Source organism: Schistocerca gregaria, chromosome X (genome assembly GCF_023897955.1).
Source record: "Schistocerca gregaria isolate iqSchGreg1 chromosome X, iqSchGreg1.2, whole genome shotgun sequence".
Taxonomy (NCBI): Eukaryota; Metazoa; Arthropoda; class Insecta; order Orthoptera; family Acrididae; genus Schistocerca; species Schistocerca gregaria.
Window position 1 is genome coordinate 805083742 of NC_064931.1, and position 14655 is coordinate 805098396.

The 14655-nt window shown below is 40.8% G+C and overlaps 1 protein-coding gene across 1 annotated transcript in view; it reads right to left on the bottom strand.

Moving 5' to 3' along the window:
- Positions 1-14655, bottom strand: part of LOC126298331 (dynein axonemal heavy chain 7-like) — a 1150327-nt gene that overhangs the window by 670526 nt on the left and 465146 nt on the right. The window contains exon 27 of the mRNA XM_049989626.1: positions 5307-5481. Coding sequence (XP_049845583.1) covers positions 5307-5481 — 175 coding nt within the window. The remainder of the gene's footprint in view (positions 1-5306; positions 5482-14655) is intronic.

Below are 14655 nucleotides of genomic sequence, written 5' to 3' on the forward strand. Positions count from 1 at the left end.
GCTTCGCCGTTTTCGAGACACTCGTTCACAGGCTTTGCGTAGTAATAACTGCCCTTCGTCAAAGTGGTTTATCTTAATGGATTTCCCTATTTTCAGCCTGTATATTTGCCAGTGCGATCACTCATCCGTGTCTGCTTCACTGGCATACATTTTTTACCGCATCACATGCCCGCAGCGCCACCAGGTGGCATCGAACGTCGTGGTGAGATGCGGTCATATGGCTTTTGCTTATCAGTGTATAATGACCACTTACTGACACCAAGGGTTGTGAGCCAGCCTATTCAGTTCCGCTATGCGTCAGGATGCGTGAGAGAAATGGTGGGGAAGAGTGCCAATTTACGCTGGGGTATGCAGTGAAACAGTAGTAGTATTAATAAGTGTTTATAACCAGTGGCAATGTACAGTGTGATGGCTGTCGTCTAGGCCACACAACGCACATTTAGGCACAGCTAGCTGCAGAATGTGCTGATGTCGATGGCGCCTGTGGCGTACGTTGGCCTAGGTCATAGACAGCTGCTGTCATGGAGTTGTGTGGCCAACAAGCAGGCGAAGAAATGGGAGTGGCCTGCTTAAGGCCCACAGAGTTTGGCTGGCTGTGAACCCATGCACTCACCCACGGTCCCCTTGTCATGCATTTGGGTGCGATAACTAATACAAGAGACTGTATTCAATGCTGAGCAGTGGCACTAGTCACCCACAAGTGGTCGGCCAAGACAATGACCAATGACATGCAAGTGGCTAAAAGGCCGTGAGGGTGCACAGTCCCTAGGCCAAGTTGTAGACTGCTTAGAGTCCATCAGCGGGCTGAGACTGGCACATACCAGCTACTTACATTGTTGAAGTTTCTGAGTTTAACACCTGCTATGCTACAGGTGTGGAGTGCCTCAGCCTGGTACTTGACACGTTTCCAGCAGACAGGCAGACAGCAGATCTTCATCACCAAAGTGATAGTCACTGTTACTCTGAAACTCAACAGACCATCATTCTCTCTGGTTCGAGATGTGGATGGAAAGGCAGCACGACTGAGTAACCTGAGCCTCCAAGCTCCATTATTTATACAAATATAGCAACATTTCTGATGTATTTCAGTGTGCCATACCCCTGGATGCAATCACCTCGCTGTTGAGCTCAAGCGTCTTGCGTCGGTGGGAGGATAAGTGGCTGGAAGTGACCGACAATAAGCTACATTTAGTGAAGGCCACAACGCAGTTGTGGCGTACTTCCTTCCAACCACGTAGACGGGATGAGGTTCTCCTCACTTGTTTTTGCATAGGCTGCAGCCCTAAGAGCATGGCTTCTTGCTCTGGCGAGAGGACACTAAAATGTGTGGTGCTTGTAGCATACAGATCATTGTGCGCCACGTTTTATTGGACTGCGTTGACTTGCCAGCGTATCTGCCATCTCTTTTAGATAATAATCAACCGAATGTAGTTAAAGTTTAAAAGTTTTATGAATTGTCCAATGTTTTTACAGATTTTAGGGAGAGTGTTTTAATTTGTTCACAGTATGATTGGCTCGCCCATATTTTACGTAAGTGGCCAGCCAATGACAATGTCATGTGGCGTTCTTTTAGTTCCTTTCTTGTTTTACTTATGTTTTAGTCTCTTGTGTATCATTTTTATCTTTTTCCGATGTCTTTGCATATATGACCCCATTTTACTTATTCTCTCCACATTCGTTTCTTTTAATGTGTGTCAGGGCGCTGATGAACTCGGTGTTGAGCGCTCATAAGCACCAACACACACACACACACACACACACACACACACACACACACACACACACACACCGCTTCTGATGTAGTCTTATTGGGGGACGAGTGTATTTGCTCCACATTACTTGCCCCGTCAGCTATTCCAGGCTTGTCCAGGGCTCGGCATCGAGCACAGGTTGCTAGGCACAGTCATATCGGCAACATGTGAGGTTTTGTCTGCATGAAAGTGCTCTGCATTACAAGATATTACCTCACCCTTGGTGACAATGTATTGCAGTGTTAGCTGTTCTATGTACTTTGACTGTGGGTGGCGTCACCAAACTGTCTTGCCAGTTTGTTTGATGTAATTTCAATAGCATTGCGCAATGGCACATTGGGCCAAGTAAGTTCTACAGCCTGACAGCAGCTGGAATAAAATTAAAAAAAATTGAAATTGTGTGCCCAACTTTCTCAGGTCACAGCGCTTAGCACAAGTGATATGGCTACCTTGCAAACTTTTGCCATATGCCTCAGGTCTACCACAATGGATTTTTGAAGTCATAGGCCTGCACCCATATTCCCAGATCATCCGTCTTGGATGTGGCATCATATTTTTGTGCCTGTATTCCAACGTCCTTCATCTTGGATTGTGACATCATAAGAATACATTGTTATTTCAAAAGCCCTCCACCTTCTGTTGTGACATCATATGGCTGCACCCTTATTCCCAAGTCCTTATGTCGGATCATGACATCACCAGGCTGCACTTCTGTTCCACATTTTAAGAATTTCTCTACACTAGGACCATGCATCACCTTATATTTTATGAGTTTCTTGCCATTTTACACTTAAGTTAACTGTGCTACTTCCAAAATGCTGTCATAGTAGTGGGAACTATTGTGCAGTTTTGGATTTCTGGCCATATTTTGAATTTCCCTACAGCCCATGCCAGGGGTGTGGAGAATGGAAGAAATCTGTAAAAACGCGAAACATCATCTATGATGTCATAGGGGAGGCACGACTGCAGAGGGCAAGGAATTGGTCTACAATGCAGACTAAACTTGAATGCCCATACACCCACTACTGTCAGGACCTCACGAAATCCCTCGCTGCTTCCCCAGTACCAAATGAATATGGGCAAGTGGTGGCCGAAGACCAACTGATGGGTCTATCTTGGGATATTGTGCCTCCTAGTAGCATTGTAGCATTGTACACCATATGTACATCCAAAAATATCCCTGAGTAAAGCTTTCTACATACGAAAGCCCGCTGTATCGCCGTCTTCATCGATACCTCTGAACCCACATCTGACCGTGGGTAAGGAACTGCTTGGTCTCCAGTGTCCAGACGAAGCGGCAGTTAACCATTACCTCAAGTTACTTTCTACACGGCTTGTTAAGGCGATGCTTCGATAGCTACTGCAGCACGTTCGGTTTTTTCTTGTTCGAGCAGAGGCATCAGAAATGTTTGCCGCCATAGATTGATTCCAAAGAATACTATATTTTGTTAAGCCGTGATCAGATGCACTCTCATGATTTTTGAACAGTATCGATTCCAACTCCCGCCTGGAGAGGGCCTCCACATTTTTTAGTAGTTGTAAAGATGTATTTCAGATATCTAATTAGAATTTTTATTTGCGTCATTGTACACATCACTATACTCAGCTTCCTGTCTAAAATTTCCAAACAGCTAGAAAATCAAAATTGTTGAAATGCGTATGTGGCAGGATTGTTTAAATACAAAAGTTGGAAAGAGCTGAGAAACAGTGAATGTTTCTAATAACTGTTTTGCATCATAGAATTTCATTGAGATTTCGTATTTCTGGTAGGTTCTGATCAAGAATCTTACATTAGAAACATTTGTAACCTAATTCACTGTTTTTCGGCTCTTTCCAACTTGTATATGTAAACAATCCTGCTACATACGTATATGAACAATAATGATTTTCTAGCTGTTTGGAAATTTTATGTCATGCAACAATACCCCTTTTTCATTTTATTTTTATTTATCTATCCCGTTCCATTGTGCCATGTGAGCCAGAGCTACTTGGTCATAGTAAAAGTCAGTACATAGTTTACAAAACTCTCATTTAAAATTGATAAACAGAAGAATTAAGGAATTAACAAAAAATAACTGGTGAGGCGTATTGAAGAAATAACACATCACATTACAGTGGAAATTTCTCAACTACTATGAGGAACGCCTTTACAGAATAAAAGGATTGTATTACAAGGAAATCTTTCACCTTGGATTGAATACTTGGGGTTTGTAACTCAATTTATCAGTTATATTGGAAGCACTATCCAAGTGCATATCATATATCTGTCTGGTGTTCACTAAATTAACCTTGTAGTTTCTTCTGAAGGAGACAATACAGTCAATAACAAATCCTGTGATGGAATATATGCGCTGTTATGTCAGAGTTAAAATTCCGAGATACCCGAGCACAACTTACAGGAAGTTAAAAAAGTGGCACCGCTGGTCAGTCTGACCACCCTTTGCTGAGTTAAGAATATTCTTGGTCAGTGAACATTCTTGTTCCTAAATGTAAAACTATATGAGATAACTGAGAAATAGTAAGCGAAGTAAACAAACCTTTGTGCTTTAGTGTCAGTGATAGTGGCGGTCATTCTTATAGTGAAGATAACAGCAGTCAGGCTGCAGTCTGTTTTGAATCTGATAGTTCATAGAAACCATTCCACCTAACATCAGCTCTAAGAAATTAACATGGGCAACTTAAATGACTGTTAGACTACTTTGCTCCAAGAATATTTCACTTTTACAGGAGTTAAATCTCAAAAACTACATGCATCGAATTTTGTTGAAATTTAGCATTAATCTGTTCTCTGTATATGCCAAGTGCTGATATCAGCCACTATCGTATTAGTTACACCATTTATGTTACTGTCCAAGTCTTTAACAGTATTATTTGTGTCATTAGTAAAGAGAAAATTTTTGAGTCATTTATAAAGTTTAGTGGCAGATTATCAAGAAAAGCAACAGGCCAAGAACAGAACTATGTGGCATCTACCACTTTACATGGTCCCAGTCATATTCAAAATCCTTCCCCTGTTTGCTGACACTGAAGGATAAGTTTCTGCTTAACACTCTCCAGATATGAAGAGAACTTATGCAAAAGTATTGCATGGGTCACACAATCAATGCTTTTGTTAAATCAAAGAAAACAACTACTGTCGTCGACATATCATTTAGCCCTGATAAATTATGTTGTTTGATTTTATTCTGTAGGTTTTGGTAATACTGTTGCTGCCTCGTAATTTGCTTGTGCTATTTTTGGTTGTATCGCTTTTCATTATCCCTTTCTCAGGACTTACAGTAATCATAAATACAATACAATAGAATGTCAGAAATGTATTCCTTACCAATTTAAGTAGTGATTTCAACATTTATTTTCATTCATATCGTGATGAGAGCTTATCAGTTTTTTTTTTGCTCCAGAAAATGCAGTACAACATCATAGAGGTTTTCCTTATCAATTTAAGTACTTATCTTAAAGATATTTGTTTCCATTCATATTGTAATGGGAACTATTGTTGCTGCAGAAAATGTGAATAAATGGTAATTGCTAAGAGTTTACTTAAGATTTTCATACCTGCACATCATTTGCTGTTATTTGTGACGTAAATATAACAGATGCGGGGGTGTACTTTTCTTGCGACAATCTGTTTAGCAGATTTTGATAATATAAACTCTTTCCTGTTCCAGAATGGCCAACCAGGAGCATGGGTACCCCATTACGCATGTGAAGCTCCATTACATATTGCGACCTGAAATACAAATCAACTGAAATGATTTAAAGTAACTCAAAAATATAAATTTTGAAATATCCCATGAGTAAAATAATTAGCTGATAACACTTATAGATCAAACTTATGTAGTTTTGGTAATAGTTCAGCAGGAGGAGGATACTACATTATTATAACCAAACTAATTTTTGTATGTGAAAAGCAAGAAGGAAGATTAGAATTTAACGTAACATTTTGCATAAAAGTGTCCAATTACAAGGGTTATATTTAAAAATGGTTTTGATGATTAAGAAAAATTAATGAGTCAATATCTCTTGTTCATCACTAAATAAAACTAGCTCCTACAGCAAAACTGACAATTAAAAAGAATACTGATGTTCAGATGAACTGGCACAAATTATAGAAAACCTGCTCTGGTTCTACTAATTAAATAAAAGTATTCATAATTAAGGATGGAGCAGGGAAACGTAGTCTATAATTTTTTGTAGAAGTAAAAAGGTTTACAAATCTATATGTCTACATGCTAGAAAGATAGAAGGCACTTCGAATATGTGTAAAGCTGCATTGGTAGCTGTGAGAAAAGAAATTTGTCTACACTGCGACATAAAATTCTGTTTCATCCAGAATCATTAATACTTCCATTGTCAACTGCAGAATGTTAACAAGGTCATTAAAGTACGCCACCTACATAGAAGGCACTTCGAATATGTGTAAAGCTGCAATGGGCGCAATGAAAAAATATAACTTCCTCCATCTCAATATATAAAATTCTGTTTGATCCAGGATAATTAATCATTACATTGTCACGTGAAACATAGACTGTTGAAACAACGTTGAAGAATCAGATATATCAATGAGAATTCCGCTTGCTGCTCAGTTGTCAGCAGAGCCTGTAGTTTAATGGGATATTATAATACCTCCTGATCTTAAAAAACATAGTCATATGCTTTAAGCTCTTTAAGCCCACTATGATAATCAGGTACTAAGTAGACATATCAATGAGGGTTCTGCTTGCTGCTCAGTTGTCAGCAGCGCCTGTATTTTACTGGGATATTATTACACCTCTTGACCTTAAAAACCACAGTGATATGCTTTAAGTTAATAATAATTATCTGGTATGGAATACAAATTACATTGTTAAAAGAACAATAAATTAGATATTTAGATTATTATGTTCCATTTTTGAATATTTTTTTTAAATATCAACTTTTCCTGACTTGCTGAATATATGAAATGTTGTCTCAGTATTCAAAATGGATGGCTAACAAATCCTACAGAGCTACTAATGAGAACAAAACCAGAACTGTCACAACTGTTGACATCTCATACAATGGAATAACAAGAACTGGGAGTTAACCCAAAGTCAGTCCCCTCATTTTTTTTTAATGAGCAACCATTCTCTTTGCCATCAATGTTATTGAAAGTTTTCTAAAATACAACTGCATAGCAGACTGGAAAAGAACCATTTTACAGTGTAAAAGAATTTAAGGTGATGTAAAATATAGATTTTAATTTTTAAAATTTTAGCTGCACTCAAAGAATTGCCTGTAACAGGGGATAGCAAACTTTTAGGACCCTTGAGTGGCACTGTCAAAACCTGAAAAATCTAATATTTATAACTTAATATTTGAAAGATGTTCAACAAAGTACAAATTAAAATTCTATAAGCTTTTCAATATTATTTATATTATTATAAATTAGCATCAAATGGATCATTTTTAGTAAGTTAATGAAAATGTCTTTAAAGTATTGGGTATCCCACACAAAAACGGTATGCCTCACATACCAGTTAATCATCTCTAGTCGTATTGCTTATGAAGTAGCAACAATGTTGCGACAGTTGTCTACCGCATTTTATCAGAAAGTTGAGTGCAGGTGTGTGTTCCTGTGTCAGTTGTTGTGAGAACCTGGTGTCGTTGAGTTGTTAAAGGAATGGGGCACTCTGCATTAGAACAGAAAAATGATGATGTGGAGTGTTACATAAAAACAGGCTGCATCAAGAAATGTAAAGAAATGTTTCAAGTGAAGTATCCTGGTAGGAAACTCCCCACGACAACGCCATTCAAGGTGTGTGCAAGAAATGGTGCGTTGTAGGATCCGTTCAGATTGTGCAGAGGAACAGGAGACTGACAGTGAGGACCATGTTGCCAACGTACTGGATTTTCCACTAAAACTGCCGAAATATTGCTCCTAGTGGCCGGTGGATTTCATAGTGGTTTATCAGAATTCTATGTCAGTTATCGAAACTGCAAACTCTCAACCACTAAACTATTTATATGTTTGCAAATATGTTGTTTCTACTTTATTTGATTTCAGGGGTATTTTACTTGTGATGTGGAGACAACATTGATCATTACAATGTGAGATCAAACGAACCATCACACTCCATAGACCAGATGCAGGGTTCCCTGTAGAAAGAACAGCTATTAGCAGCACCTAGTTACAGTTCATTTCACGAGCGAACGCGGCTTGCGCAAGTGCAGGGAGAGAACTAACCCGTTTGATGCTATGGGTGCTCACTTATTTCATTGTCGCTGCGAATAACCACTGAGCGCTTGTTGGCCCACACTGGATGCGTCACGTCAGATGAGCAGAAAAAGTAGCTCGATTGTCGTCGACCATGATGTGAACTATACAATTGTGTTTGTCAGTGTATGGTATTATTTCAAGGCTTCAATAACTATGATAAAACCACAATGTACGCAAAAGTTTCAGGATTCTTGGCTTCAAGACCCAAATTTAAAATATTGGCTTAAAGTTATTGAAAGTACTAAGGTCAGGTAGAGAAGCGCAAATTTTTTGGTACTGTTTTAAGGAGTCACTATGGAGATTTGAAGTCTCATGAGATGTCAAAGGAGCATCTACAAACTAAAAAGCTAAGCAACCTCTTTTTTAAATTGATTATTCATTCATTGACTGGTTTTACATCTTTGACCACTCTTTGGCGAAGTAAATTGTTGCAGGTTGTAACTTTGCAGTCCAAAATTGCTTTTTAAGTCAGAGCCAATTGGGAAAAAGGAAGAAGCAAAACTTGCATTAATCACTCACATGCATACTAGTATGCATATACACTCCTGGAAATTGAAATAAGAACACCGTGAATTCATTGTCCCAGGAAGGGGAAACTTTATTGACACATTCCTGGGGTCAGATACATCACATGATCACATTGACAGAACCACAGGCACATAGACACAGGCAACAGAGCATGCACAATGTCGGCACTAGTACAGTGTATATCCACCTTTCGCAGCAATGCAGGCTGCTATTCTCCCATGGAGACGATCGTAGAGATGGTGGATGTAGTCCTGTGGAACGGCTTGCCATGCCATTTCCACCTGGCGCCTCAGTTGGACCAGCGTTCGTGCTGGACGTGCAGACCTCGTGAGACGACGCTTCATCCAGTCCCAAACATGCTCCATAGGGGACAGATCCGGAGATCTTGCTGGCCAGGGTAGTTGACTTACACCTTCTGGAGCACGTTGGGTGGCACGGGATACATGCGGACGTGCATTGTCCTGTTGGAACAGCAAGTTCCCTTGCCGGTCTAGGAATGGTAGAATGATGGGTTCGATGACGGTTTGGATGTACCGTGCACTATTCAGTGTCCCCTCGACGATCACCAGAGGTGTACGGCCAGTGTAGGAGATCGCTCCCCACACCATGATGCCGGGTGTTGGCCCTGTGTGCCTCGGTCGTATGCAGTCCAGATTGTGGCGCTCACCTGCACGGCGCCCAAAACGCATACGACCATCATTGGCACCAAGGCAGAAGCGACTCTCATCGCTGAAGACGACACGTCTCCATTCGTCCCTCCATTCACGTCTGTCGCGACACCACTGGAGGCGGGCTGCACGATGTTGGGGCGTGAGCGGAAGACGGCCTAACGGTGTGCGGGACCGTAGCCCAGCTTCATGGAGACGGTTGCGAATGGTCCTCGCCGATACCCCAGGAGCAACAGTGTCCCTAATTTGCTGGGATGTGGCGGTGCGGTCCCCTACGGCACTGCGTAGGATCCTATGGTCTCGGCGTGCATCCGTGCGTTGCTGCGGTCCGGTCCCGGGCCGACGTGCACGTGCACCTTCCGCCGACCACTGGCGACACGCCCCACGTGTTGAGCAGTTCGGCGGTACGTCCACCCGGCCTCCCGCATGCCCACTATACGCCCTCGCTCAAAGTCCATCAACTGCACATACGGTTCACATCCACGCTGTCGCGGCATGCTACCAGTGTTAAAGACTGCGATGGAGCTCCGTATGCCACGGCAAACTGACTGACACTGACGGCGGCGGTGCACAAATGCTGCGCAGCTAGCGCCATTCGACGGACAACACCGCGGTTCCTGGTGTGTCCACTGTGCCGTGAGTGTGATCATTGCTTGTACAGCCCTCTCGCAGTGTCCGGAGCAAGTATGGTGGGTCTGACACACCGGTGTCAAAGTGTTCTTTTTTCCATTTCCAGGAGTGTAGTCGACCATTTGGGAGAGGTAATTACTCACAGTCATGGAAACGATATTGAAAAAGTTCAACTGCACCGAAATAAGTGTACCTCAGTCATAAAAAACGTCTTAGCACCGCATGTCACTGACGTTCTAAAACACAATTACAAATATGAATTTGATGAATCTACAGATATTGCTGTACAGAAATACTTGGGGTTCATAATAGTTTATTACAGTAAATTACACCAAAAAATAGTACCTACATACCTTGACCTTGTTCAACTATACGAGTGTTAAGTTCAAGTTATTGTCTCTGCTGTAAAGAAGACACTTCAGCGGTATGTGGTTGTATGCATACATGTGTGTCCAATCATATCCACTCGTCCGGGCCACTTTTATTTGCTCCACTACGTATTCTAACATTCTGGGTGGTGTCTGTTTGTTCCTTATAGTGTCTCCCTACCACTTTTGCGCAACGACGCTCCGAGCGTGTTTTTTAGGGAATTGACTAGTTTGAACCTGGGACCTGTTGCTGGTAAGGAGACGCCAGACCACACATGACATGTAGAATTCAGAAGAGTTCAGTGAGACTAGCGATGATATAACCAAATACTTAATGATCTCACCGTCAGCTCCACTGCACTCCCTGTAAAAGAATCTTAATATTAACTAAATTTAGTGGAAGGGGTTCAAGGCTTTCCTATTTTTAGTTAGCTGGTAAAATAACGTCGAAAAAGCAATTAAGTTTGCCACTGGAAATTTTATTCTACTCACAAAACATTGTTTATAATTTGCACTATTGATAAGAGGAAGTGTTTTAATACAGGATGGTAAAAACCAACTGCGTTCAACAAAAATGTGAAGAATATACCCTGAGTGGGTTTCCAAGTTCTACAATGGATCGAAGGATGACCTATGCCATATCACATCTATAATCTAAGCTTAAATTAAGTTTCACAAAACAGAAAACTATCAAAATGGTCTACAGTGACCCTCAATTATCTTTAATTACTTATCTAACTTGTCGTAAATTACAGTGGCTGATGTGGCTTCTCAATAATTATATAACAGAGAAAACATCGCGTTTCAGATTTTTACTTAAAGTGGCAAATGTGAACACCATGAGCTTTAATTTACGATCGACACTAGTATTACGCAAAAAGGGGGTGTAACAGATGAGACTTCTGCAGTTATGAGTGAAGCTTTATACTCTGTTTTGCGGCTTCGCGTGCGTTCATAACCTTGTCGTTGCTTAGGCAGCTTCAGGGGGGCAGCGGCCGGCGCAGCAGCCATCCAGCTCGCCGTCTCGGAACTAACTAACCTCTCCTAACTTCTCCTTACTACCATTTACCAAAGTTGGTTAAAAAAAACTATCTGGCTGTGTTTTCATCTGACCAGTCAGGGTCTCAATGTTAACCTTAAGCTCCGTCTACAAAAATTCTGTCTATCCAATGAGAAACGTTATACTTTTCGTGGTGGGCCAATGTTTTTAAAGTTTGCAACGTAACAGAGACGCATGAAAGTCTCATGCTAAAACTTGCAGCTGATGTGGTCCTTTTAGCGTTATTGTAAGATCTATACTGTTCTTCAGGAGGGCTCTAGCTTTTAACATGGGCTGTGGGGTGGTCCTTGACGTAACAAAGACGCGAAAAAGTCTCACACTAAAACTTGCAGCTAGCGTTGTCCTAGTGGTTAGCTGGCGACGTGGGTGTGCAGCCCGTCCCTTATCGTAGGGCCTTCTAGATTAACACGGTTCTGCTCTCGGCTTCTGTTCTCGTTTCTCCCCTCGGAACTGTGTCTGTCTCACAGTGGGAAGGTATGACATGCATTTAGGCATTCTTGTGTTAGTCTGTGGTATTCCATTTGCTCACTCATTACTCGTATTACTTTGGTTAATTTAATGTCACGCTTTATTCGGAGCTATGTGACATACTACTGGATTTTCTTACCATGTCAGGGTTTTCATGGAAGGTGTTGGATTTGCCTGACACCTTACAGTATAAATCGCCTGGTCCGAGAAAGTCGGTCGTTAAATGCGCTTTCATTGTTTGTTAAGCTTCTTCCTTCCTAAATATGCATTAAATTTTCAAATAGATCAAGTGTCCATCTACAACAATTGCGCACATCATCGGTACTCCCTTGCGTGATATGGAGCTTTTCTCTAATATTCATAAATTTTTAATAACGATATCATCATGTAAAACTGACTGTATAAAACTAGATGAGTCACAAAATTTTCCGTATGCTCCAGTATCTACATGAATGAAGCTATAATCCGCAGCCCATAAAGCATGCAAAACGATGGAAAAATAACATTTATAATTATAGTAAAGTACGTTTGTTATGAGACAAAACGCATAACGTATCCAACGTCTATCTCTCTCGGTTGATTGGCCATGACTGACTGTAAGTTATCTGACTAAATTGGATGCTCAGAATTACGACTGCCTAGAGCATCATAGCCCAATGTGCTGAGGCCGTCTGCCTACAAGTACTATTATATTTCATTATTAAGCTATACATTAGGTAAAACTTTGCTCAACAGAAGAATACTTTCAGCACTGCAGCTGTTTACTGCGCATCGTGGTGTGTCCCTGACTTCCTCTCACCTCTGAACAGACTCACAAGCCAGTTAGAGCAAGGTCTACATTTCAACACGCACTCCGAAGTATGGTGCAACTTGACATTATTGTCACTGTCGTAGGTGAAAGAAGAAAGAGAGAAAGTCATAGAGCCAACTGAGGATCGAACACTACGTCTATGTTTTGTAGTCTGGAATTTAAGCCAGTGAACCACAAAGGCACATTTCTAGGCAAACGATTCACAAGTTATTTATCAAACAGGAACTGCACTGAGCCAACGGAACAAATTCTAATTCTTTACAAGAAGCAAACAAAGAAAATACAGCTACGTCATTCGTTATTTAATTTACAGGTAATTTATTGACGAATAAATTTGTTTGAATGCTTTACTTATTCAAATAATTATCCAAATAGAAATCTGTTCGAATAACACCCACCTCTTACCACCACTACACCTTATGTTTCCTTTTTCTTTCTGTTCATATTATCAGATGTAACAAGGCTACTAGTTCATTTGCTTGATTTACTCGCAAAAGCCCGCAGTGCAGCTAGATTTGATTTATTTTTGTTAATTATAAACGAGGTTGACAATTATAGTCTGTTATCACAGTCCTAATCGTAAATCTGTTTAATTTGTTATGTTCAAAATATGTCTAAATGTCAGTGCGATTTTAGCAGCTGGCTGAAAGCGAGCATTAATTCATCAGCTATTATTTCACAGAAATGTACAATTCCACAATTGAAACAATGACCTCCAATAACATTCAACATTCGGTTATTGCTTTAATTTACGTAATAATATGGTAGCTAGGTGCGGCGTGCTGTAAACCACTAATTAACTAGAAACCTGTCACATCTGCAAAGACATTTACTCGGAAACTCGAAAACAAATAGAGATATCCACTCGTGAATACCAATTTAAGTTATGTAGCAGATTCCAAATCATCCCTATAATTTTCCATGTCAACTAAGGTGCTTCTCATCTCTAGAGATCTGGTGAATGTGTCTTCCACATGCTAGATGCACACGCCACAATCGATCTTCTCTAAACTAAATAAAGGTGCGAAATGTGCAGTAGCAGTCAACCAAACAATGTACATGGGAGGGTACAATGGTCAAGCGCAAGCGCACCTCCAATTTCAATCTTAAATTTCCACGTGATCACGAAAGCTATCGAACACATACTAACTATCAGTTCGCTATTTGGTAGCCTAGTCAACAACACATTAATTCATCTACATTCCTACTCTCTAACAGGCCTCTCCATTCTTAGAGCTCCTACCGTAAAAGGGAAACGTGAATCATCCCGCACAAGTCACCGGCGCTGCAAACCGAGCCCACACAGGTAGAATCAATCATCCTAAGAAATGTTACGAACGCGGTCTCAGTTGAACGACATTCGACAATGAGCGAATAACGGAAATACACACTGTTGATGTCTATGGCTCAGGATATAGAAATATCACTGCCATTCTTATGACTTGACATGCTCTCACCTTTGCTATCACAGTACTAGATGTCAAATCCGTACCTTCCTTATGAATGGACATAGTCATTTCCTTCGCATATGTCGGAACACAAACACATACTTTATAAGTCTGATGCTCAAAGCGAACCTATCTCGCACCCCATACTACTAAGTATAATACTTCGTCAATAACTGATTACCTGTTGTTGTTGTTGTTGTGCTCTTCAGTCCTGAGACTGGTTTGATGCAGCTCTCCATGCTACTCTATCCTGTGGAAGCTTCTTCATCTCCCAGTACTTACTGTAATCTACATCCTTCTGAATTTGCTTAGTTTATTCATCTCTTGGTCTCCCTCTACGATTTTTACCCTCCACGCTGCCCTCCAATGCTAAATTTGTGATCCCTTGGTGCCTCAGAACATGTCCTACCAACCGGTCCCTTCTTGTCGACAAGCTGTGCCACAAACTCCTCTTCTCCCCAATCCTATTCAGTACCTCCTCATTAGTTATGTGATCTACCCACCTAATCTTCAGCATTCTTCTGTAGCTCCACATTTCGAAAGCTTCTATCCTCTTCCTGTCCAATCTATTTATCGTCCATGTTTCACTTCTATACATGGCTACACTCCATACGAATACCTTCAGAAACGACTTCCTGACACTTAAATCTATATTCGATGTTAACAAATTTCTCTTCTTCAGAAA